Genomic DNA, 25,709 nt, shown 5'->3' on the forward strand with positions numbered 1-25,709 from the left:
AAGCCAGCCCCAATTCAATGTTGTCCTTAGAAGAGTTGCCTTGGTCATGGTGTCTGTTCATATCAGTAAAACCCTAAGATAGAGATCTACCTGACTCTGCCTCCCAAATGCTTAGATTAAAGGTATGTACCACCATCCCTGGCTCACTAAGCCATTTTACAACCCCCTTCTCTCTCTCTCTCTCTCTCTCTCTCTCTCTCTCTCTCTCTCTCTCTCTCTCAAACATTTTAAAAACTATCTCTCTCAGGCTGGAGAGATAGCTCAGCAGTTAAGAGCACTGGCTGCTCTTCCAGAGATTCTGAGTTCAATTCCCAGCAACAAAATAGTGGCTTACAACCATCTGCAATGAGATCTGATGTCCTCTTCTGTCGTGCAGGTGTACATACAGATAAAGCACTCAATAAATAAAATAAAATACTTTTTAAAAATTACCTCTGTCGCTGGGCAGTGGTGGTGCACGCCTTTAATCCCACCACTTGGGAGGCAGAGGCAGGCAGATTTCTGAGTTCGAGGCCAGCCTGGTCTACAGAGTGAGCTCTAGGACAGCCAGGACTACATAGAGAAATTCTGTCTCGAAAAACCAAAAAAAAAAAAAAATTACCTCTGTGTGTGTGTGTGTGTGTGTGTGTGTGCACATGCTATGATTGGCATTCCCATGGAAGTCAGAAGACAACTTGAGGAAATAGTTTCTCTCCTTCCACTATGTGGGTCCCAGGGATTAAACTCTGGTCGCCAAATTTGATGGCAAGTGCTTTCACGTACCGTGCCACCCCTGCTGAAAGATTCTTCCCCCCCCCCCAACTTACTTTCTTCACCTTTTGCTGCCTCAGTCACAGCTGTAGCCATGGGTTTGCAGTCTGACAACCTCCCTTCAGCACACAGACAACCCGAAGCCTGGATCTCTAACCCTTCAATCCCTCACTGTTCCTGATAGGTTTGCTTTGAGAAAATTCTAGAGATGTGCAAGTCTACACTCCTGGCACAAAGCCCCATGATACCCTGTCAGGAATAAGAGGCTGATATTTCCTGAGCCAGTGGCAAAGCCCAGGGCAGTCAGGATCTGGAGACCTGAGGCAGGCCTTTGGGCCCCATGAAGGCTCTGGGTTTTGTTCTGGGAGCACAGGAAAGCCCCTAGGGACCTGGAACAGGGGAATGCCCTGATTTACTTAATATTTTATATGTTTTTTTTTTTCCAGCTTGCATTTGAGAAAGAAGATCCTGACAGCCAAAAGGGAGCCACTGTATAGTTCCTGCAGGAGATGGCAGAAGCCTGAGCTATGGGGTGGCCAATCCTAGTGAGAGATCTGTGGAAGAACAAGATGGCTGGACCATGGGGCTTGGAGACTGCAGGTTGCTGAACGAAAGGGTGAGGAACCCAGAGAGCTCACAAAGAGCCACTGCCAAGCAAAACAGGAAAGTTCAGATATCTTAGCTCGCCACATCTGGCTTACAGCGTGGATTTACTAGCTCCTGGGTGGTGGGAGATGCAGAGGAATCTATCAATAGGGAATCAGATGGAAGGTGGATCTGCTCCGAAAATATAAATGCAGGAGCCTATGTACTCTGCCAGGGAGATGAGGGAGCCTGAAAGGAGGAACTGGGGATGATCGGGCTAGAGTGAGGGGACGGGAAGAAGATGCAGAAGAGGAATAGAAATGGGCAGGAGATGAGCTGTCACAGGAACCGAGGAAGGAGAAAGCACAGGAGGCAAGGTCCTACCAAGGAAGGAAGAGGGTTGGGGAATGGTTTACAAAAGGGAGGCATGTCACAGGAGAGAAAGGCATGAGAGGACTCTGACACATGCCCTTTGCAATCCATTGTGAGCTCTTGCACCCAAGCATCCCCAGGCCGTGGCTATGGGACTTGGTGGTTTTTCCTATGTAATAAAACCATAATAAAGACTGCCCTGCCTAACAACATCACGCTGACAAAGATCTTACGGATATAGTGTGGGTGTTTTATTTTTGTTTCTTTATCTGTTGCTTTGAGACAGGGTCTCACTCTAGTCCTGGCTGTCTTGCAACTCCATATATAGACCAGGCTAACCTCAAAGGTGTGTGCCATCACATCTGGCTTATGGTGTGGATTTGGACTGGTCCCCCCAAAAGCTTGAGTGCTAAATGACTTGGTCCACAGCATGAGGTGAAAAAGGGAGGTGTTGGAACCTTTGGGAGGTGTGGTCTGGGAGAAAGAAAGTGGGTCAATGAGGACATGCCCTTTAGGAAAACATTGTGACCCCAGTCCCTTCCTGATTTTCTGCTTCCTGGCTGTCAATGAGAAGCTGCCTCTGTTACAAGCTCCTACCATGATGACTTGCTACCCACAGGACCAAGACAGGTGGCCACAGACCAAACTTCTGAAACTGTGAGACACCCCCCAATTTTCTTTGTCATAAATTGACTATATTGTACATTTTGTCACAGCAACAGATGGTTAACACACTTACTAAGGTTCAGTGGGTGGTGGTCTGGACGAGAATGGCCCCTTTGTCTCAAGTTAGTGGAACTATCTAGGAAGGATCAGGGAGGTGTGGCCTTGTTGGAATAAGTGTGGCCACACATACATACCCCACATTCCCTCTCACCCATAAATAAAAGCACACATGCCTAAAAATAAACCTTTAAAAGGAAAATCTTGCCATCAAATCCATTACTTGCTATGGTAATTTACTCTCTGGTTCTCCTCACTGAAAGGCAGCTTGTCCTGAAGCCGGCAGCTGGCCTAGCCTACTCCAGCACACCTGTCTCTCTCCTGCTTCCACAGCCCTGATGGGTAAAGCCAGGATGAGATGCTCCCAGCAGCTGCCCATCCCTGATTTCCCAACAGACCCAGAGTCTGGACCTAAAGTTGAGCTCCACCAGGAAAGAGCTCTCTACTCTCACCCAGCCTCTCCTCTCCCTCCCCTGAACACCCTTTTTGAGACAGTGTCTCTCTGTTGTGCTCTGGCTGTCTTGGAACTCTCATGTAGACCAGGCTGCCCTTGAACTCACAGCTCCACTTGCCTCTGCCTCCTCAGTGCATGTGCCTTTAATCCCAGCTTGTCACATCTTCCTGATCCCACCTTGCCCAGACACAAATGGCTCTGAGAGCTGCAGGACAATCATCTCTCCTCCGTCACTGGCAGTGCTTTAGTCAAGGCTATGTAAATAGCCAGTATCAAAGAAACACTCCCTGTCCCTCTAGCCCACAGGTGGCTCAGACCCTTGAGATGTGGCTCCCCAGCCAGCCCACTTTTCCTCTATACCTAGCTCCAACCCACAGACTGGGGCTGCCAGGGGTCTCTGGGCTTAACAGTATGCAGGGTGGGGATACACACTGCTAAACAGTCTCTGCTTTGTGCAAAGGAAATGGAATCTTCTTCCAACCAGACCTGATCAATCCTGGCCCCTCCCCTTCTTCCCCCCAGTCCTCTCCCTCATCTTCCCCACCATTTTTCTGCCTGCAAGCTTCTTAGAGAAGAGGGACGTGGCTCAGACGGATGAGTTTCCCTCCCTGTCCCCCTCTCTCCCACCCACTTACTGACTTTTTCTTTTTACTTGTGTTCAAGGGGCTTCAGATCCCTTGGGGGCAGGAGCTGGGGGCCCACGAGTGCCTTGGGAGAATCCTAATCACACAGAAGCAGCTGGAGCTTGATTCCATCCTCAGCGATGCCTTCTGACATTTAATGAGTTAAGGAGGTAAATCCCCTTCATCCCAGCACGGCTGAGCTAGCTGCAGTGCCTGCAGCTGGTGCGTGAGCAGCAAGTGGGGGAGGGGCCGAGCTGGCCACACTGCTATCTTTTTGAAGGGAGGGGAAGACAAGGGCCCAGGCTGGCCTCAAATTCTAATGTAGCTGAAGTAGGGCTTGAACTCCTGACCTCCGTCCCTCCATAACCTAAGTGCTGGGGTTGCTGGCAGCATTGGGATCTATGCAGCAGTGTGCTTTAGTCTGTGAACTTGACTCTGTGTGTGTGTGGTGCACTTATAGGTACTTGTGTGTATATATTTTATACACATGGGAACAAAACTTACCACAGGTCACCAGGATGAAACCAGCTACCTACCTCCTCCAAATGGCCAGCACACTCATCACGGAGCCCAAGACCAAGAGGGCTGAGATGGTCACCACGGTGACAACCACTGCGGGGCTCTGGTCCCTGGACCCTGGGGCAACTAGGGGGAAAAAAAACAGGGGACTGAGGCAGGCAAAGGACTAGGATTCTGGGCAAGCACCGAGAGAGATTTCTGTCTCAGCCACCAGGAGGATCCCTCAGCAGTTTGGTTCACAGTAGCCAACAGTCACCGTGGCAATTGGAGTTCTAAACACCTCTGCCTACAGGCAGAGCCTCTCTACTGCAGACCAGCTTTGAGAGGAGGCAAGAGTCCAGGTAGCTGGGATTGGCCTCCCCTTGTGCTTTTCAAGGCAATAAAGAGACTTCCAGAAGCTCTGCAGGGTCACAGCCTCTGTTCTGAGCTCCTTTCCCAACATGGAGTCTCCACGTCAACACTGAGCATGCCTGTGTCTAAAACAGTCTGCTTCATACCTGAACTATCCTGCCTCACCACTACAAAAGTCCTGGGAGGGTCACTGTCTCCAGTTTAAGCAGAGGAGACAAGTTGAGGAAAATTACCTAATTTGTCCAAAATCACATAGCTTCTAAGTGATGTGAACACAGGATTTTGTGAGGTTTTGGTTTCTATTTTGAAATGGAGTATCATGTAGCCTGGGCTGACCTCCAATTTGCGTAGCCAAGGATGACTTCGAACTCCTGACCCTTCTGCCTCTGTCTCTCAAGTGCTGAGATTACATCATGTGCCACCACACCCAGGTGAAGCCAAGACTGAAACCCGTCACCCAAACCCTCTGCCTAATGCCAAAGCAGCTTAAAAACTGGACAGGCATTCACAGGACCCTAAGCTGCTTAAAGAAGTGCACAGGCTCAGAATGAGAGACAATAGTAAATAAATTAATAATATTTAACTATAGAAAAAAAATAACCAGAGAGAGGGGGCGGTCTGGGAGGCTGAAAGACACAGAGTCTGCATCCCAGGCCTATACGTACAAACGGGGGCCTGGAAAATGGCAAGCAACCCACGGAACTGGAGGATGCACTGTACAAAGGCAGAAGATAACGGGATGGAAGCTGAATCTTCGAGTGGAGGGAACTTGGGGAGGCACGGCTAGGGGATCTTGGATGTAGACTAAGGAGAAAGAACTATCCAGGCTGAGGGAACTGCCCATTCCTGCCTGGCTGGAGAGGAAAGGACAGAGGTAGCCTGTGGGGTTGGGAGTCAGGATGCGAAGGAGGGGTGTGAGACAGAAAGGTTCAGAAGAACTAGTGAGGAGGGGAGGCACTGGACACTGAGTAGAAAGATGGCTGTCTGTAGCAGGCTTGGGGTGAGGAAGAGGCTGGCTCAAGCCTGGGGACCAGTGTGGCCAGTCACACAGTGTGTGGTAAGGTGGGCTCGAGTGGTTTCCACTACCAAACGACTTCCCTACTCGCTTCCACTTGTTCGAATATCCCCCAGCCTCAAGATGCGGTACTCTGCTCTTCCCAGGATGTGTCCGAGGCCAGACACAGATGGGCATTCCTGCCAGACACGCGCTGTCCACCTCTCCTGATTCAGGTCTCCCTCCACATTTCATCTCACCTCTCTTTGGGCTCCCAGCATTTCCTATCTTGGATTACAGTCATGTAGCAGGTTGGGAAGAACTCTTTTCTTGACAGCTGGTACCAGAGTGCCTCTTAGGAGGAGCTGCCTTTGTTGGGGAAAATACTGCTGTGAGCTGCAGGGTAGATGGAGGTGAGACCCTGAGGGCTGGGGCCAGCATTGATCGAGGTGAGCAACAGAGAGGGAGCCGAGCTTCTGACACCATTTCTCTCTCTCTCTCTCTCTCTCTCTCTCTCTCTCTCTCTCTCTCTCTCTCTCTCTCTCTCTCCCTTCCTTCCTTATTTCTTGAGACAGGACTTCATGTAGCCCAGGCTGGCCTCAAACTCTTGGTTTCCCTTTCCTTCCCTCCCCAGTGCTGGGATTATAGGAGTGCACTTCCAGCTCAGCTACTCAGTGATGTCATCCCTGCCAACCTTGAGTTCTGTGTAGAGGCATTTGGCCTTGAACACCTCTCAGTGGTCCTTTCTCAGGCTTTCCAAGTGCCCAGATCATTGGCCTGTGTCCCTTCCTGGTCTCCTCCCTCTCAGGGAAGTTGGCTTCACATGCTAAGCCTAGAGGGGAAAACCAGACAGTGTGCCAAGGCGGACCAAGGTGGATCTTTGTTGTGGCAGAGAGAAGAACAGCAAGAAAGATCCAGCAAGGCCCAGAAAGAGGTGACCTTGGAAGGAAAGAGGCTGGAGGACTCAGGATGTCTGATGGAAGAGGCATGCTCTGAGGAGGGGGGCACCAGCTGGCACAGGTGTTGGGGTTCCCTGTGCTCCGGGGAAGACACCAAGTGGGTTACTGAAGGTGGACCTCAAATTCTTTGACTAAGATATGAAGTGGCTTTTTTCTTTGTTTGGTTGGTTTTGGAGGTTTTTTTGTTTGTTTTTTGTTTTCTTTTGTTGATGTTTTCGGTTTTCTGTTTTTTGAGAAAGTTTTACTATGTGCCCCTGTCTGTCCTGGAACTCACTCTGTAGATTAGGCTGGCCTTGAACTCAGAGATCTGCCAGCCTCTGCTTCTCTAGTTCTGCGATTAAAGACGTGAAGCTCTTCTGTGGCTCCCTTCTGGAGTCCTGTGTCTCCCTGCTCCCCTGACCCATGTCTCCCTGCTGCCCTGCCCGGTGTCTCCCTGCTCCCCTGCCCCGTGTCTACCTGCTGCCTGCACCCAGCACCCTCCAAGCACTCACACACTATCACTTACCTTCCCCTGGAGTCTGCACTTCGATGCTTGGACTGAAGCTCTGGGCTTCCCATGAAGGCCCTGGGGAGGCTGCCCGGATCTGAAAAACGTATCTGGTAGCAGGCTTCAGGTTGGTGACAGTGACAGCCGGTGCCCCTGTCTTCACTGTGGAGTAACTCTGCTCACTCTGACCCTGGAGAGGATGGAGCAGTGAGGCCCAGACCCAGGATGCTGGGGGGCTGGAGGCAGTGAGAAGCAAGGGACTACCCTGAAGTTGAAGGTGAGGGGAAACTGACCCACATCATCTTGAGTGTAGACTCCCCAGTGCCTCTCTCCTCAAGACTCAGTCCCATAAAAGGCTAGAGCTTCCTTTGCAGGGGTGACCAGGTGCTAGCTACCAGGGGCTTGGCAGTCCAGGTGTGAGGTAGGCCAGAGCACAAGCAAGGCTCACACAGCCACCTGCCCTGTCCTGTTCACAAGGCTTTTCATGCCCCTGTCATCTGACTTGCAAAGAGGAGAGCAAGGGCTATCTTGGTGGCTCTGCTCTGTTTTAATTCACAGATGAGGCACTGGGACTCCAGGGGGCAAAGACCCCCTTAGCTGGAGACTCAGGAGAGCATTGACTGTAACTGGCGAGTGGCTACTTCCTATACTAGGTCTAAGACAGCCCTTGTGAAGCCTCCCCCCTCCCTTGTTAAGGAAGGGCCAGCCAGGGTGGCAGTTTTAAATCCTTCAGGTCTGACCTTTGCTGTACCTCAGTACATCTGATACTCAAAATTCCTCTCTTCAAACTTCTCTCCCCATGCCATCTCTCCAACCCACAGCTGTGATCTGAGCTCCAGATGTACAGGAAATCCACCTGGATGGCTGACTGATACACCTCATACAGAAAAAGACCACACTCACTATGTAGCCCTGCCTGCTCCCCCTCCTCTCAGCCAGCAGCTCCCCAACCTGGTCCCCCAGGTCCATACATCCAAAAGTGATTTGGTGACCCTGTTTTTTCCTAGGCACCCCAACTGTCACAGCTCCCAACAGACTTCTATTAATCAAAGCCATTATCTGACTCAGCAAAGCCCTTACATGCCGCTGAGGGAGTGGAATCCTGTCACACTGGGGAAGAAGTTTCTCTTTAATGAATTAATTTGCATAAAAGTGAGGCACCATTTCGCAGAAGATCATATCTCAGAGTTAAAGACACCAAATTGATGAGGAAAGAGAGCATGGGTTGGAAACAACTCCATTCATCAAATTGTGGCTGAACAGTAACCGCAGATTGAAAATGCACAGAAGAGAAAGGTGGGCGTGCAGCCACATGCCTGTACTCCCAGAGTGTGGGAGGTGGAGGCAGGAGGCTAGCTGGGGCTACGGGAAGACCCGATCTCAAAATAAAAATAAATAAACTACCAATAAAAGAGGAGAAGAAGAAAAGAGAAGGCCATAAGGCTATTTGTGAGGAGGGGCATTTGAGGCAGCCTGGGGCGAGGGTGGGGGATGGGGACAAGATTCACAAAATTCAGCAAGAGGCAGAAGCAGGAGGGTCCTTGTGAGTTGGAGACCATCCCAAAGCTACATAGTTCGACTGTCAAAAGCAAGCAAGCAAGCAAGCAAGCAAGCAAACAAACAAAAACCCAGCAAAGGTATCTTATAAAAACCAACCCAGACTCATATAATCCCAGCACTGGGGAGACAGAGATTAGGTTTATTAGGAGACAGAGAAAGATTTATCTTGACAGAGGTCAAGATAAATTCAAGGCCAACCTGGACTACATAGTGAATCCCAGACCAACTAATGCTTCTCAGAGAGAACCTGTCTCAAAGCAAACAAAACATATCTCATGAGGCACTGTTTGCCATATAGACAGCTGGGGATGGTGGTCTGACCACGCTAGAGGCCAAGGTCAGCCAGAACTACATAGCAAGACTCTATCTCAAAAATAAAAATAACTCTATGGAATTGATGATGAGTATTTATTTATTTATTTATTTATTTGGTTTTTCGAGACAGGGTTTCTCTGTGTAGCCCTGGCTGTCCTGGAACTCACTCTGTAGACCAGGCTGGCCTCGAACTCTCAAACTCAGAAATCTGCCTGCCTCTGCCTCCCAAGTGGTGGGATTAAAGGCGTGCGCCACCACTGCCCGGCAATTTACTTATTTTTTTTAAACGGGGCTTTTCTATGTATTCCTAGCTGGCCTGGAATTCACTATGTAGACCAGGCTGGCCTCCAATTGAGAGATCTGCCTGCCTTTGCCTCACAATAGCTGGGATTTAAGTGTGCGTACCATCACACCCTGCAGAATATATGTATTTCATAATTAAGAATGTTTGAATTTTGTAAGTGATGCAACACTTACACCCTTTTATAGTAAGCCACAGGAATGCAAGACCCCCATTCCGGAATATTCCACAACCCCCAGCCTGGCAATGTGCTCCTGTGGCCCACGGATATCTCTGTGCCCCTTTCCTTTGCAAAAGTGTCTGCAGATCATATTTGTGAAATTCAGCCAGGCAAAACAGACCTGCCCCACAGCCAACTTTTCATCTCTGCTAAACCGTAAACTAAGGAAGTGAACTGGAGCTGTCTTTGGGTGAGGAAGGAGAGAGGAGGAAGGAAGGGCCTCAGGAGGCCTCACAGCTGAGGAATAAGGCTGAGGAAGGCAGGCAGTCTGGGATCTAGGCGGTTTCCTGCTGGGACTCACCTTCTCAAAGTAGCGAATCTCATACTCTGTGCTGTTAGTTCCGGGAGCTCCAGCAAGGACAGGCTCTCGCCAGGACAGCGACACGCTCTGGGGCTCCACGCGGTCCCTGCGGATTTCATCCTCCTCCCAGGGTGCTGAGAGTAAGCAGAGCGGGATGCTCTCCTGGACCCTCTATCCACAGGCTCTGGGTGAGAGCAGAAGGGGCGGGGCATGCACAGGGGAGGGGGGTTCGAAGTGGGCGTGGCCTGTGGGGGCTGAGGGGGCAGAGTCTTGGTAGGACCAGAGGTTTGGGGAGAATATCTGGCCAAGACTTCTCTCACTTTGATTGCCTACTGGGAGGGGAAGCCCCGCTGGCCTTCCCAGTTTTCCTCATCCTGCTTGTTTCTCATCCTTCAGTCTCATTCTGTGGTTTGAAGACCTAAGAGAGTGTGGAGCCCTGATTGGCTTGTTCACGGTGGTATGGCTGCAGACAATCGAGGATTAGAAGAAAATCACCGCAACATGATAAAGGACAAACGTGGGAAGCCCACTGCGAGCACAGCACTCAAGAGAGAAAGATTGGGAACATTCTGTCTGGAGAAAGGCCAGGATGCCACTCACTGCACTATAGAGCTTAAAAACTCTAACCGGAGTGACCAGGCAGGAAAAACAAACAGAAGGCGTGAATGGGAAGACACAAGGGCATCATGGGATGGCATGATCTTAATGTGGAAAACCCTATAAGGAATTCACAAAGGAGTCTCAGAGAACCAGCCTCACAACATGAAGAATTGTATATGAAGGCCTTGAGATGAGACTCGACAAAGTGAAGGGCTTGATCAGGTTCACCAGCAGCCGGAGCGGCTGATGACCAGCAGTGTCCTGTACCTGCAAGAGGTCTGTGAAATAGTGCAAAAAGCACCATCAGATTCCGGGACGACAGGGAGTCAGAAAAAAAAATAGATACCAGATAGCAAAGGGTAGAGGTGGAGACGGCAAACACATATGCTGCCCTTTGACAAGGGCTTGAATATGGCTTCCGGTGTCACGTGATATACCTGGCCAGTCGACCCAGTCTCTGCTGCCTTATATTTCAATGAGGCCTATAGATACAGAAGGAGCCAAAACCCACAGCTGACAGCTGATTGTTGGTATGGGGGACAGGGAGGGAGCGTCATACTTTTAACCTCTGTAAAACCAGTGGGACTGGAGGGATCCACGTGGCTGTAGTGAACCCCAGGCTACACTACTTACAGAGCGGTACTGTCTCCCATCCTAAAAATAACTTGAAAAATCCTTTAGTCTTTTCCCCAGTGCCTGACCCTTTGAAAAAAAAAGCGATGTCTTTGTAAGCCGGACAATAGCAGCCTGTCACTCCACTGCACAGCTGCTGAGCGTACTCTCCCCTGCCCCCAGCAGGCTGAATTCACGTGGACCTGGCTTAGACGTTGAGGTGAGCTTCCTAGGAGGTGGTAAAGCCCTTTGGAGACCCAGACGGGGGCAGAGTCAGGGAGAGGCTAGAAATGTCACGGTTGAACTTTGTCAGTCAAGAGCGTCAGATGGCCAAAACATCCACAGCTGGACATAGTTCCATTTTGGCCCCTCAGAGATGTATTAGATGAAAGGCTGATAGGCCCTGAGAAGGAAAGGCTAGTAAGATGGCTCAGTAGGTAAAGTACTTGCCATACAAACATGAGAATCTGAGTTCATAATCCCCAGAAACCATATAAAGGTTTTTGGTACTAGAAACTCTCTGGACAGTTAGCCTGACTTACAAAGATACTCTTTCTCAAATAAAGGAGGTAAAAATGGACACCAGAGGGTATCCTCTGACCATCACATATACATGCCTGCACACACACACACACACACACATACACACATACACACAATCATACACATACACACAATCATACACACACACAATCATATATACACACACTCAAAAAAAATATTCTAAGACTCAAACTAAAACCTCAGCCTGAGCCCCAGCTGTCCAGCTGTGGATTGCAGATGAAGTCAATCAGGGCTCCAGTTGCCAGGAGAGCAGCTTCTAGGGAGACCCACCAGTTCCCTTGCCCTAGTGACTGAGTTCTGATTTTGATAGGAGCGGTGTGTGTGTGTTTGTTACTCAGGTTAATCCTGCCTGGCTGCTCTAAGACATTCCTTCCTTCACCGTCCATTGCTTTAGGGTTGGGTTTACTTCTGTTCTAGCCAATAAAAGATGACAGCTAAGAGGAGAGAGGTTCGACTGGATGTAGTGGCACATGCCTTTAATTCCAGCATTGAAGAGGCAGCAGCAGACAGATCTCTAAGTTCCAGGACAGCCAGGACTAGTGCTACTCAGAAAAACCCTGTCTTGAAAAAAAGAATCAGGGTGATATCTTGTAATCTTGTAATCATATCTGTAATTCTAGCACCTGACCAGGAGGATTTCAATGAACTTAAGGCTAGCTCGGGCTAAAGAGTATGACCTTGTTTCATTTTTTTTAAAAAAGGTGGGTGGTGGCTGGAAGAATTGCTCAGTGGTTAAGAGTCTCACTGCACCCAGGTCAGGTGTCTCACAGCTGCCTATGATTCTAGGCTGTCGGACACTCTGACCTTTGCAGGCACATGCATGAATGTTCATGCAATACGCTTAGATTCATGCAGGCACACACATACATTTAAAATTAAGTAAATATCCTTTTTAAAGATTTATTTATTTATTTTATGTGTATGAGTGCCCTATCTGCATGTTCACCTGCATGCCAGAAGAGGGCATCAGATCTAGATCACGCTATAGATGGTTGTGAGCCACTATGTAGTTCCTGGGGATTGAACTTAGGACCTCTGGAACAGCAGATGGTGCTCTTAACCACTGAATCATCTCTCCAGCCCCCAAGTTAAATATTTTTAAAGGGTCAGGCATGGTGGCACAAAACTTTAATCACAGAACTCAAGAAGCAGAGGCAAGTGGATTTCTATGAGTTTGAGGCCAGCCTGATCTACATAGCAAATTCCGGGCCAGCCAGGACTACACAGTGAAACCTTGACTCGAAAGAGGGGATGTGGGGGCTTGATCAGCCTCACTGGACATTTGACTAGCATACAGGAAACCCTAGTTTGCTTCCTAGCACTATATAGATTGGGCCACTCCTAAAATTCCAACACCTGGGAGGTAGAGACCAGAGCTACTCAAGAGCCCAGTCTTAGCTACATAAGACCCTGCCTGGGGCTGGAGAGGTGGCTCAGTGGTTAGGAACACTGGCTGTTCTTCCAGAGGTCCTGGGTTCCATTCCTAGTACCCGTATGATGCCTCACAACTCTCTGTAACTCCAGTTCCAGAGATCCAGTGCATTTTTCTGGCCTCTGCTGCTACTAGGCACAAGCATGGTACACAGACACAGATGCAGGCGAAACACCCATAAACATAAAATAATGAAAAAAGACCCTGCAATATATTATATATATTATATTTGTTATACATAATATACATATAATATATAAAAAGTTTTATAGAGATAGTCATGTGTATAAAACATTGTGACAATACATACTAGTTGCTTTTTTTTTGTTTTGGTTGGTTTGGTTTCTTTGTTTTTGTTTTTTGTGTTTTTCCTTTTAGGACAAGGTCTCTCTATGTAGCCCTGGCTGTCCTGGAACTCCCTATGTAGACCAGGCAGGCTTCAAACTAGCAGAGATTCTGCTTGTCTCTGACTCTCACATGTACAGCATTAAAGAAGTGCACCATCATGCCTGGCCGTACTTTTATTCTTTAAGACAAAGTTTCCTGTGGCCCAGACTGAGCTCAGAGTCACTGTGTAGCTCAGAATGACCTTGAGTGCTGGGATTAGACATGCCTCTGCTTCCTTTCTTCCTTCTTTGCTACCGGTGACCAAACCCAGTGCCTCAAGCATGCCAGGCAAATACTGCATCACTGAGCTGCTCTCCCAGGCCTTGGCTTGTTTAAAATGTAAACGCAATAGCAAGGGTTAAGTCTCAACGGAGACAATAAAGAACAGAAGCGTCCTAGAAACCCAGGTAGACTGGGAAATCTCTCAAAATCCTAGGAGAGGGATTGAGAGCTGAAAATGACGAAGGAAGTGACAAGATGTGAGAATCAGAAAATAGATGTACAACCCAGGGCTTAGAGATCCGGTTAAGAGATACGGAGGGAGCGCTACTCAAAGCAGCTGCCGAGAAAACTTCCCCAGGAATGAAAAAAGAAAGTGCGGATCAAAGGGCCTACTATGCTCCAGTCAGGCGAAAGTGAAAAGAAATCCATATCGGTTATGTTTTCATTTCCATAGGCAGGCTAAGAAATTATTCAGACACCCCTGTGTGTGCACATCTCTCCACCAAGGTACTTACAAAAGAATGAAAATCACCCCAGGCCTTGCTGAAAACCCAACTGACAGGTAGGGTCACGGAAGACAGGGAAGGAGGGTCACACACCAATCAGATAGGAAAGACTCAGAAGCCATCGCACGCGCTTATCTATCTTGCAAAGGGCACTCGAGGGATTACTTGAAAGTGTGCACCAGAGGAGAGACAAATCAGAAGTAAATGTCAAGGATGTGGAGGGTGTGGTGTCAAAAGTGGTTTTCATCCCAGTGGAGACTCAGAAACCGGTAGCGCGGCCACTCTGGCGCCTGCCATTCTGAACCTGCCTGCGTCCCTGCTTCTGCAAGGTGGCCGAGTTAGCAAAAGAGTGGAGGGGAAAGGGGGACACACAGGCACCACCTGGGTCCGGGGTTGGGGTGGGGGGTGGGTGCTGTCACGTGGGTTCCTGAACTCCCTGGGATGCTTGCGAGGAACTGCAGCTGGGAGTGGGGGACTGCCTCGGATGGGGCACGCGGCCTTACCCCCGGGTCCTGTGGACACTGTGACCTGCGCGTAGGTGGTTCCCGCGGCGGCCGCTGGGCCGGAGACGCCGTTGAGCGCGGCCACGCGCACTGTGTAGCGCGCGCCCGGCCGCAGGTGGAGCAGCGTGGCGGCGCGTTCCCGCAGCCCAGCCTGGCGCGGGACGAAGGCCACGCGCGGCCCGCAGGGTTGGCACGCGCCCGCCGGACCGTCGCGCCCGCAGCGCAGGCACAGCAGCGAGTAGGTGACGTCGGAGCGGCCGCCGGAGTCCGCAGGCGGCAGCCAACGCAGCCGCAGCGCCAGCGGGGAGCGGCTCAGGCTGTACTGCAGGTCCCGCGGCGCGGACGGCGGCCCTGCGACATGGGGCGGCGCTGAGTGGGGCCGGGCGGGGACCCAAGAGCGCATGGGGATGGGGAGGGGGTTCGGGCAACCGGCATGGGAGCAGTATGGAAGGAAGCCGGCAGACGTGGGGAGCAGCGTGGGGACCGAGATCGAGGAGACTGAGATGGAGACATGGTCACAGAGGACAGAGGGCATGAGAGAGAGGAAGAACGTCCCAGCCAGACTCAGGAAGACATGAGTGGAATGGGAAAGAGACTCCTCAGACGGCCACCCACAGAGAATTCTGCCCCCCCCCCCTCCCCCTCCTTTTGGATTCCTCCAGGCCCAGGTTCCCAGACCCACCCCAGGCCTTTCTCTTTGCCCTGTCAGTCCAATTTGCAACCCCTGCCTCCCACCCCAACCACGCCTCAGTAGTACGTGGGTGGCGTCTCCCCTCCCCACGCCCAGGCAGCGGGGAAACTCACGGGTGCAGGAAGCTGAGGGCGGGTCGGTGGGCGAGCGAGCATAGGTGTCTTGGCACACGCAGAAGGTAGAGGCATTCTCCAGGGCCAAGCTGTGCTCCGGGCAGGGCGAGCAGAGGGGCCGCCTTGGGGACACCTTGTAAAACCCTGGGGGACAGGCTGTGGGAAGGGGTTGGTGAGAAGTCTCCTTTCTGACCACGCCCCACCCTGGCTTCTTGCTTTTCCTGGATTAGAGTGAGGAAAGCGGAGTGAGGCTCTTAGCTCAGTCTCCTCTGGCCCTTGACAAAAGCTGTATGTAGCCGGGATGGCGACATAATTTGCTCCTGTTAATACATTTGACTCCATCTCCGTGGTTACGAAGAGGAAAGCGAGGCTGGGAGAGGTTAAGCTGCCAAATGCTCCACCATTAGTGGGATTCCCACCCTGGCCTGCCCCTTTCAAAAGTCCTGCACCGAGGCTCTAAGGTCAAAGATGCAATCCGGAGGTGAACAAGAGAAAAGAAGGGCGGGCCCTCCAGGGGCTGGGCCCTGTTACTCAGGGACAGATACACATTCCACTTAGACAGACAGACAGGCAGTCAGGCAGACACACACACTCGTGTATACCTCTGTACACACACACATACACAGAGAGAGAGAGAGAGAGAGAGAGAGAGAGAGAGAGAGAGAGAGAGAGTGGCTGGGCTGGACCCAGTATGGAGGCAGAGTTGGGCAGGTGGAGGGGTGGAGCTGCCCAGTGCCCCAGCGGCTTCCTAGATTAGTGTGACTGTGCTCAGGAAGGGGCCTCGCTGCCCTTGCCTTCACTCACCCAACCCACCTCACAGCTCCTAGGAACAGGCTGAAACTCAAGCCGGTTCTGGTTGATAGCTGAGTTGCATCCCGCATGCATGCACGCAGGTATTTGCTGGGTAGCCTTGGGCATGTCAGTTAATCTTCCTGAGCCTCGTGTAGAATCCCTGCCTCAGAAGGACTGACTGAGAAAAGACACTGATATGATCTGTGTGGACTGCAGATATGGTGATGGTAGTAACTGCTTCTCCCTCTCAGACCCAAAGAAACAAACACACACTTTATCGACGGACTGACTGAGACAGGATCTCTTGCAGCCCAGGTTAGCCTTCAACCATCAGTGTAGCTGAGGCTGACCTTGAATTTTTCTTCTTCCTTTCCTGAATGCTGGGATTACAGGCATGACCATTCTCTGAACGCCTATCTGATTCTGTTTCACTCACTTGTGTGTGCAAGGGATGTGCTTGCCCATTTGTGAACAGGTACAGACCAGAGCGCCACATCACGTGTCTTTCTCTGTCACTGCGCAACTTATTTTTGAGACAGGCTCTCTCACTAAATCAGAAGCTCAGGGCCTCAGCTATTCTAGCTGGTCAGAAAGCCTCTGGGATTTGGTGCCCCCTTCCTGTGCTGGGGTTACAGACAAGCTCTGCCATGCCTAACTTTTTGTGGATGCTGGGCATCTCAATTCAGACCTTCAGGCTGGAGCAGCAAGCATTTTACCCCAGAGCCATCTCTTTGCCTTAAATGACCATTTAAAAAAGGTCTCAGTCTGATTTGGAGCAGTGGCTCCTGGTCCCTGCTCTGTTGTGCTGGGTTCCCACCCCACTTCCAGGGCCTTTCCTCTAGTCTAGCTAGGGATGGAAGGCTGGATCCAAGAAGACAGAATAACAGCAGGGGGGAAGACTAACTTTTGGGAAGAACGCTGTTCCCAAGAAGAGCTGAGCTGTTGCACAAAGGCTTGTTGTCTAAAAGGCTTAGACTTGGGACCAAGTCCCATCTTACCCAGAGTCCTCTGCAGCATAGCTAGAGGGTGGGCTAAGCAGTGTCTTTCCTTTAGCACAAACTGCATGGCCACTACCCCATGTGGGCCTGTGGGTGTAGTCAGAACCAAGACTTGAAAACCTGGTGCAGTATGAGCTCTGCTACTTTGGGCTGAGGAAACCATCAGTCAGATGGACATTGTGAGCACAGCCTATTGACTGCTTGGAAACAGAGTGGAGAGGGTTTGGAGAGGCGCCCTATGTGAACATCTCAGGGCATTGGGAGGAGTGTAGAGGTGCCATGCTTGAAGTGGAAGAGAGATGCTGTCCTACCTGTGGTCTCCATGTCCCCATCACAGACAACTGTGGTCCTCCCTACTCTGAGAGGTGTTGTCTAGAATACTGTGCTGAAGGACAGACTCAGGATAGGACTCCCTGACAGCCAACATCTTCCTCTCTTCAATGTCAAAGTCAGGAATTCAGAGGTCATCTAGTTTAACTCCCACTGATCTAGCCCCAAAGAGATTTCTTCATCAGCTTTGTTCACATACCTCATGATGTCTCCCTTCTCAGGCTGCCTTTGCCACCAGAGAGAAAGGCTATTCGTAGGAGGAGCCCAAGTTAGATGCTCTGTGTAGAGTCAACCCTGTCACTCCACCAAGGGGGTCGAGTAACCTATACAGCATCAGCAAGCAGGCAGACCCACGAGAGACTCAATAATAGTCTGTGTTCTGAAAAGGGAAGCCAAATTTCACTGATTCCTATGGTGACTACACTAGGGCCAAGAACCAAGGTCACTAAAGAAAGAGCAGGACACCAGGCATTGGTGACACATGCCTTTCAATCTCAGCACTCGGGAGGCAGAGGCAGGCAGATCTCTGGATTTGAGACCAGCCTGGTCTACAGAGTGATTTCCAGGACAGCAAGGGCTTCACAGAGGAACTCTGTCTCAAACAAAACAAAATACCAAAATAATCATGATCTTAACCATAATCCTAAAGACTGGGGAGATCTTAGCTTTGTCTCCTCCTCTAGCTTTGAGAAGTGTCCACTTGGCTGCAAGAGACTCTTGGACTGCCTGAAGGCACCGGTGCAAACCTGACCACTTCTGGTCCCTTCTTAACCTTCTCCAGCAGCCCCACCGTGCCTACTCTGAACACCACAGAGAGCTTCTGACTCGTGACGTCTCTTCCTCCTGGCAGCTGAGTTGTGTATCTCTCCAAAGTCCAGATCCAGCAGCACCTCCCTTGGGAAATTTGCCCTAGATTTCCCCCATCTCCTCCACTGCCCTGGGCAGAGATGATGCTATTACAAGCAATTTTTATCTGGTCTCAGCCTGAGGAGAGGAAGCACAACACAAGCCAGAGGTCTCTAGTCTCTAAGCATCCACGAGATGATCATCTGCTATAAACTAGGTGTTTTTCTAAGTTCTAAAGACACACCATAAATTAGACACAAATCTGACTCCCCACACACACACCGTTACAGATGACTCCACACCTGGAAGAGCACACAGAGAGGTCGTGAGTTGGTAAATTCCCCAACAGCTGGTTATGGAAACCACAAACGCCTCCATCTTAACCATATCTCCTCTCCTGCAGTCTTCGAGGTGGGGACAAGCCACCCTCTGTTTAAGGACAGCTAGCCATCTCCACTCTGGATCCCTGACTTCAACCCCTCTTCAAAGTCAATATTCCCTCTGTCATCTCCTCTTTGCAAGCCTCTCTGTCTGCTGCCTCTTTCCAGTGATGTCACTAGCGGGTGGAGCAGAAAAGCAGCCCATTTCCATGCAGGCATAAGGGCTCTGACTATAGACTATTTTAAAACAATCCTAAAGCTAACTAAAAGTTGTCCTGCTTTTTATTAGCAACATGCGTCAGCAATTTTAACCCACATCAGTAATAAAACATTCTTCTTGAACAGAGCTCTCCCTGCACACATTTGGTGTGACACTGGCTCTCTCCCCCAGCACATAAACAAGCGTCTCTTCTCTATAATAAAAGCCCTCTTTCTGTTCAAACAATATGTTCACATGCAAAGATTCTATCAGCCCAACATTCTGCTGAAGATGCTGTCTCTTCTTCCTTCAAATCCTGGCTTCTAGAGCAAGAGTGCTCCTCTCTCTCTCTCTCTCTCTCTCTCTCTCTCTCTCTCTCTCTCTCCCTCCCTCCCTCTCCCTCTCCCTCTCCCTCTCCCTCTCCCTCCCCCTCCCCCTCCCTTCCCCCTCTCCCTCTCCCTCTCCCTCCCTCCTCTCCCGTGTGTGTGTGTGTGTGTGTGTGTGTGGGGTCTTACATAGCTCAGGATGGCCTCAAACTCACTGTTCAGCTAAGGTTGACTTTGAACTTCTGATCCTCTTGTCTCTATCTCCTGAGGCATGTATCTCCAAGACTGGCTTATGTGGTACTGGGATAGACCCCAGGGTTTTGTACATGGATGCTAAGTGAACATTCTTCCAACTGAGCCACACCCCCAGGACTGAAGCTCCACCAGCTGAGTTGTCTGGGATCACTACACATCTAGATATGTTGACTCCGGCTGTACAGGTTTCTTCATTCTTCATCTGACTGACTACAGCCTGCTCTTTCCATTGCCCAGCTGCAACTGTTCTTGCCAAGATGAAGTGACCGCTATCCAACCCTCGACACTCCTGAGTGCTCACCATGCTCTCTTCTGGATGCTCCTCGCCCTGGACCACCAGGTTATTGCCTTCCCGTTTCTACTCTTTAATCTCTCAGCATGCCTCCCCTAATCTCTTCCATTTAGACAGGATCTATTATGTATCCCCTGGCTGTCCTGAGGGTCACTATGTAGACCAGGCTATCCTGGAACTCACAGGCTGGCATTAAAGCGGTGGCTCTCATCCTAGGGGGCTCTACCCCTTCAGCAAATCTCTGTCTCCATAACTATTTACATTACAGTTCATAACAGAAGCAAAATTACAGTTATGAATGAAGTAGCAGCGAAAATAATTTTAAGGTTGATGGGGTCACCACAACACGAGGAACTGTATTAAAGGGTCACGGCACTAAGAAAATTGAGAAGCATTGGATTAAAGGCATGTGAAACCCACTTTAAAAAATATTTTGGCTGAGTATAGAATGCACAGCAAATGCTTTTGCTGGCTGAGTCATCTTGCCCCTTTAGGGTCTTTTGTTTGTTTTTTAGATTGAGTCCCATGTAGCCTAGACTAGCTTCAAATTCATTATGTAGCCCAGGATGGGCTTGAACCCTGGTCTTCCTGCTTCAACCTCCTGGGAGCTGAGACAACAGTCATCCCACCCCATGTCTCCCATCCCATCCCATCCCATCCCATCCCATCCCATCCCATCCCATCCCATCCCATCCCATCCCATCCCATCTGTCTTTACCACTCAAAGATGGCCGCTACCATTTCACAACCTCACAATCTGTCTCCTGAACTATTGGGTCCACCCTCCTTTCTCCCTTCTGTCTTCCAATGCTCCCCCTCTCCCACCCTGTCTTTGCTGGTCCAGCTTGAGTGTTCTTTTGAAAATATAAATCTGAACACGCTGGCTTCTGTCCTCATTGACCTGAGGCATTAAGTCTTTATTTCATTATTCACTTCTGGCCCCGCCCCTCTTCCGGCTCATGGATTCTCACACTCCCACTTGCCCACGCAGTAACCACCCTGGGTTACTTATTTAGTACCAGCCACTCTGTTCCTTTTTGTCACTATGCCTCTGCAGAATGTTCCCAGCCACCAGGAAGAAAAACCTCCCTTTCTCTGGAAAACTCTCCTCATCCGGAGAACTGGGATCTCTGTGGGTCGGACTCACACCATGGTGTGATGGTTTCACATTAACTGTCAACCTGGCATCTAGGAGACAGGCTCTGGGGACATCTGCAAAGGATTGTTTAGATTAAAGATAGCTGTGCCTAATGTCTGTGAGGGATTGTCTTGACTGAGCTAATTGAAGTAGAAAAACTCATCTTTTTGTTTTTGAGACAGGGTCTGTTTACATAGCCCTGGCTATCCCGGAACTTGTTATGTAGTCTAGGCTGGCCTTGAACTCACAGAGATTTGCCTGCCTCTGCCTCTTGAGTGCTGGGATCAAAGGCCCATGGGAACTAGGGATGGAACCCTTTCCTGAGCTGTATAGGATGGAGAGAGCTAGCAGAGCACTAGCAGGCAAGAGTTAATTCATTGCTCCCTGCTCTTGGCTGTGTATAGACTGTGACCAGTTCCCTGTGGCTTCCTCAACACTATTGACTGTAAGATAGAATTAGAGGCCAAATAAACCCTTTCTTCTAAGTTGCTTTTTGTCAGGCTAGTTATCAAAACAGCAGAAAGAAAATTGAGACACATGGTCACTCCACATTTCCACTGACCATCTGCCACACTCCATGGCCTGCAATGGACCCAGGGGCTGCTGAGATCAATGCCTGAGCTCAGAACACACCTGTGCACACATTGATTTCAGTAGGCCACTGTAGTACAGGCAGAGAGAACTCAGTGGGAACCGGATGCTTGGGAGAGCTCAGAAAGGTTCTTGCTTCTGGGTTTCATAGTAACCACAGTGTTCAAGGGAACAGACAGTTGTATTCATCCGCACACATAGTAATAGCTGGAGACAACCCTCCTCTCATCTGAATGGTTGATTAAGTAGGGAGACAGTGTCCTAGTTAGCTGTAACTGTCAGTTTGACACAGCATAGCATCACCTGAGTCTCAATTGAGAGATTCCTCAGATCAGATTGGCCTATGGGATGTCTGGGATGGATTGTCTAGATATAGGAGGACCTAGCCCACTCTGTGAGGTATCATTCCCCGGTCAGATGGACCTGGGCTGCATAAAAAGCTAGGTAAACATATGAACCAGCAAGCAGTCTTCCTCCGTGTTTTATGCCTTTGATTTCCTTCCCTGACTTTCCTCAATGATCTGTAAGCTGAAATCAACCCCTTTCTTCCCTTGGGTTGTTTCTGGTCAGAGTGTTTTTATCATAGCAACAGGTGAAATGACAGCATCAAGTTTAGTCACTTCTTCTGACACCTGCCACTCTGCTGCTGTGTTATAACACATGTCACTTTCTTATGAGTTAAAAGAATCAACTGTTGCCCCTTTCTGCCTAGATGTGAGGTTTTTAAGAGCCAGGGCTGTGTCGGATGCATTTCCATCACCCTGACACCCAGGGAAAGTCCTGGATTAGAAAGTGGATCCTTTGGTAATGAGATAGCTCAGTGGGTAAGGGCGATTGCTGTCAAGCTTGACCACTTGAATTCAACAGTAGAATACATGGTGGAGGGATAGAGCTGAACCCCATGGGGTATCCTCTGGCTCCCACTTTCACTCCATGGCATGGACACATGCTGTCTCCCCTTATACACCACACACACACACACACACACAGAGAGAGAGAGAGAGAGAGAGAGGGGGGGGGGAATACATTCCTTTGAATTTTCCGATTAAATGCACATACTCTAGATCTCATCCTACCCAGTGGCTTCAAAGCCACAGACCCGGAGAACGAGCGAACACAGCAGTTGTACTTCAGAAAGCCGAATGAGATCCTAGGAGCTGTCGGATGCAAGCTGTCACTCTGGAGCTCTGAGATGCCCCCTGCCAGCCTCACTTGAATATGGTCACAGGTGAAGTCCCTGTAACACAGCCCTGAGGGTTGGGCTGCTGTGGAGTTTTTTGTTATGCATGAGGGAAGCACGATGGAGCAGTACACTCGCAGAGATAGGCAAACCTGGATCCCAATCCTGACCGCCCACGCCTAACCTTGCAAGCCAGGTAGGCACGCATCTCTTTGGTAAAAGGAAGCCATCATATTGCCTGAAATACAGCTTTGTACGTTTTTGGTTTTGTTTGGTTGGTTTAGTTTGGTTTGGTTGGGACATTTTGCTATGTGCCCAATCTTCCTAATGTGTCCTTAATATGGGATCAGATTCACCTTTTCCAGTCTTGGCTATGTCCACTAGAGGCTGCACAAAAGGTATTGACACTCAGCTCCACCTATGGCTTCTCCGCTTCCACTCCTGCCCCTTCATCTAGAGTACACTCTATCCCACCACCTGCGTGATATTTCCCCATCCCATCCCTCTGGGGCCCTGGATACCTTCACAGATGTCACCACGTTCCTGGAATCCTGCACTGCAGCTGCAACGGCCCACAGGCACCAGCCATTCGCCATCAGCACCACAGTGCATGCGGGGAGGGCTGCGGGGCTCCCCTTCTGAGTGGGCCACGCATGTTCCAGCCACTTCCACCAGCGTGGAGAAGGCGCTCTCAGCTGCGGTGGCGGGGAAGGCTGCCAGGCCCCGCACTGTGGCGCGGCACTGCTTGTAGTAGACACGCACCGAGACCAATGCCACGCACGCACCCACGTCCTGGAAGGCCAGGTGGAAGCCTGGCCGGCTGAGGGGGCCAATCTCACGCACCTCCGTGTTCAGCTTCATCTTTCTCTCCCCCAGGTCGCCCTGCGTGAAGCTCTCATCAGCTGCGATGGTGTCAATCTTGCGGGGTCGGTTGCCTCCTAGGCGGGGACGTCCTCGGCCCAGATCGGTCTCTGTTTCCAGGTAATACGCGTTGAAGGTCTCTTTGCAAGTGCCCGTGGCGCCAGGTATACTGCTGCAGTCGCGCAGCGTGAACTGCAACTCCACAAAGATGCGCTGCCCACGGCCACGGCTGATCCAGCCCGTCTGAAGCCAGTTGTCCTGGTTGGGCTCAAGCACGTTGCACACTTGATACGTGCGGATGGGACGATCATGTTCATCCACGCCACTAATCTCCTCCCACTGAGGCAACAGTACAGAGGACACCTCAGAGCCTGGTCTTAAGTACTGGCCTTTCTCCACCTTTGCCCTTCTCCTGCCTTCCAGCCCCCTATAATACAAGCCCCTAAAATAACAAAATGCAGGGTGAGGAGTCGCTTCAGGAATGAACAAATCCAACTCACCAATTCACTCTCTTTTCAGTACTGGGGATTGAACCCAGGTCGTTGGGTCGTTGGGCTTGCTGGGCACAGACCTTTGCCCTTTTTTTTTTTTGACATTACATCAACTAAGTTGTCCAGATTGTATTTGAACTCACGCTTCAATCGGGCAGGCTGAACTCACCATCCACATAACTCAACTTCCGGAATAGCTTAGCTTACAGGCATGTGCCAGGAGGCCAGTTGTAATCTTTTTTTTTTTTTTTTTTTTTTGAAACATTCTGCAGCCTAGGCTGGCTTTGATCTTACTGTATATCCCAGGCTAGCCTCAAACTCACAGCAAATTTCCTCCCTCAGCTTCCAAAGTCCTAGGATTATAGACGTAAGCTGTCTGTCATAGCTGGCTTCCTCTTTTCTTTTGAAAATGTGCAGCCTTCCTTGAGCAGGGGCCACAGTGATCTCCTGTACTGTCCTAATGTTAACACATGTGCTGAGAAACAAGCTCGATATTTATTTTTGTGGATGAGGAAGCTGAAGTTGAAGAGGGGGAGCTGCTTGGTTGGCTAGATGGGCACGGTGACCTTTCCACCCCACCCCACCCCACCCCACCTCTACCCCACCCCCACCTTGCCTACTCCGTCAATAATTGACAGCCTCTCAGAGGCTACTATGTGTGAGGCAATGGGCAACATTTGCTCCAGGGAGCTCACATTTCTGTCCTTAGACACAGCCAGTTTTCCTGTTTGTTTATTTGACTGACTAACTGAAGACTTGATATTTTCTAGAAGGGCCACTCTGGCTTGACACCAGGGCCCTGGAGAACATGAACTCTGTGTGCATCTTTAAAAATTCTTTCATGGGCAGCTGAGTTGCCTCGGCGGGTAAAGACTCTTATCCCCAAGCCTGACCTGAGTCTGATCCTCAGGACCCACATGGTGGGTGGAGAGCTCAGACTCCCACAGGTGGTCCCGCCCCCACATGCACACCATGACACCAACGTGCATGTACACAATACATAAGTGAATAAATAAATAAATAAATAACTGGAAAGTGTTAAATTCTTTCGAAGTTTCCCAATGTTTAATGTACTCTAACCACATCTCCCTGTTATTCTCTTATCCCCCTCCCCCTCCCACCAAACCACTTCCCAGCAAGTCCCCACCTCCTCGTGTGTGTGTGTGTGTTTGTGTGTGTGTGTCCCACTGCATTTAAGGTTGCCTGCATGAGCGTGGGTGAGGAGTTTCCGTGGTACATTTTGATCCTAAGTGAACACAGGGTGCTGATGGGATTGATCTGGAACTACTACTAGAGGGTCCTTGGGATGGAGGGACAGTTTAATACCTACCCCAGTGCTTGGTAGTGCAGTCCAGCCCAGTTCCGCCTGGGAGGCTTTGGAGTCCAGGAGGATAACTAAGGGGAGGGGAGAACACAGATGTCAGAAAGCCACACTGTCAGATTAGGATCCATTTCTGGAGTCATCACAGATAGCTACAGGGGAGGATAGGAGCCAAAACAGAACTCCAGAAGATTTGAGGAGCTCAAGTCTGGAGAGGGGCAGCCACCGTGATTACGGAAGGCACCTCTATTCATTCCCTGAGGCTTGTGACTAATGACCACCAATGTAATGCCTTACAGCTTCCCCTCTGTCTTCAGTGTCTGGCTCCAGCCTCTGCTTCTATGGCCATGTTGCCTTCTCCTCTGGCTCCAAGTCTTGCTGCCTCAGGAGGGCCATTGTGGTTGCAACGGAACCAATTTCCAATCCAGATTCAGCTCTTCATATCAAACTACCCAGTCACACTGCCTGTCCCCCACCCCCTTAGGCAACATTAACAAATTCAGGAAATTAGACCCTGGCTTTCTTTCTTTCTTTCTTTCTTTCTTTCTTTCTTTCTTTCTTTCTT

At 50.1% G+C, this 25,709-nt stretch overlaps 1 protein-coding gene across 2 annotated transcripts in view; it reads right to left on the reverse strand.

Annotated features, from left to right (window-relative positions):
* Epha10 (EPH receptor A10) overlaps positions 1 to 25,709 on the reverse strand; it is a 33,870-nt gene that overhangs the window by 6,480 nt on the left and 1,681 nt on the right. Inside the window, exons 2-10 of one of the 2 annotated variants that reach the window (XM_028790133.1) lie at positions 25,154 to 25,218; positions 22,993 to 23,671; positions 15,145 to 15,300; positions 14,341 to 14,691; positions 9,515 to 9,648; positions 4,803 to 4,841; positions 4,654 to 4,738; positions 4,334 to 4,387; positions 4,044 to 4,152 (exon numbers count right to left, since the gene is read on the reverse strand). In XM_028790133.1, coding sequence (XP_028645966.1) covers positions 4,044 to 4,152; positions 4,334 to 4,387; positions 4,654 to 4,738; positions 4,803 to 4,841; positions 9,515 to 9,648; positions 14,341 to 14,691; positions 15,145 to 15,300; positions 22,993 to 23,671; positions 25,154 to 25,218 — 1,672 coding nt within the window. Of the gene's footprint in view, positions 1 to 4,043; positions 4,153 to 4,333; positions 4,388 to 4,653; positions 4,739 to 4,802; positions 4,842 to 6,835; positions 7,008 to 9,514; positions 9,649 to 14,340; positions 14,692 to 15,144; positions 15,301 to 22,992; positions 23,672 to 25,153; positions 25,219 to 25,709 lie in introns of both variants that reach the window. The other variant, XM_028790134.1, reaches the window with a different exon arrangement.

Source organism: Grammomys surdaster, unplaced genomic scaffold (genome assembly GCF_004785775.1).
Source record: "Grammomys surdaster isolate TR1022 unplaced genomic scaffold, NIH_TR_1.0 125863, whole genome shotgun sequence".
NCBI classification, from domain to species: domain Eukaryota; kingdom Metazoa; phylum Chordata; class Mammalia; order Rodentia; family Muridae; genus Grammomys; species Grammomys surdaster.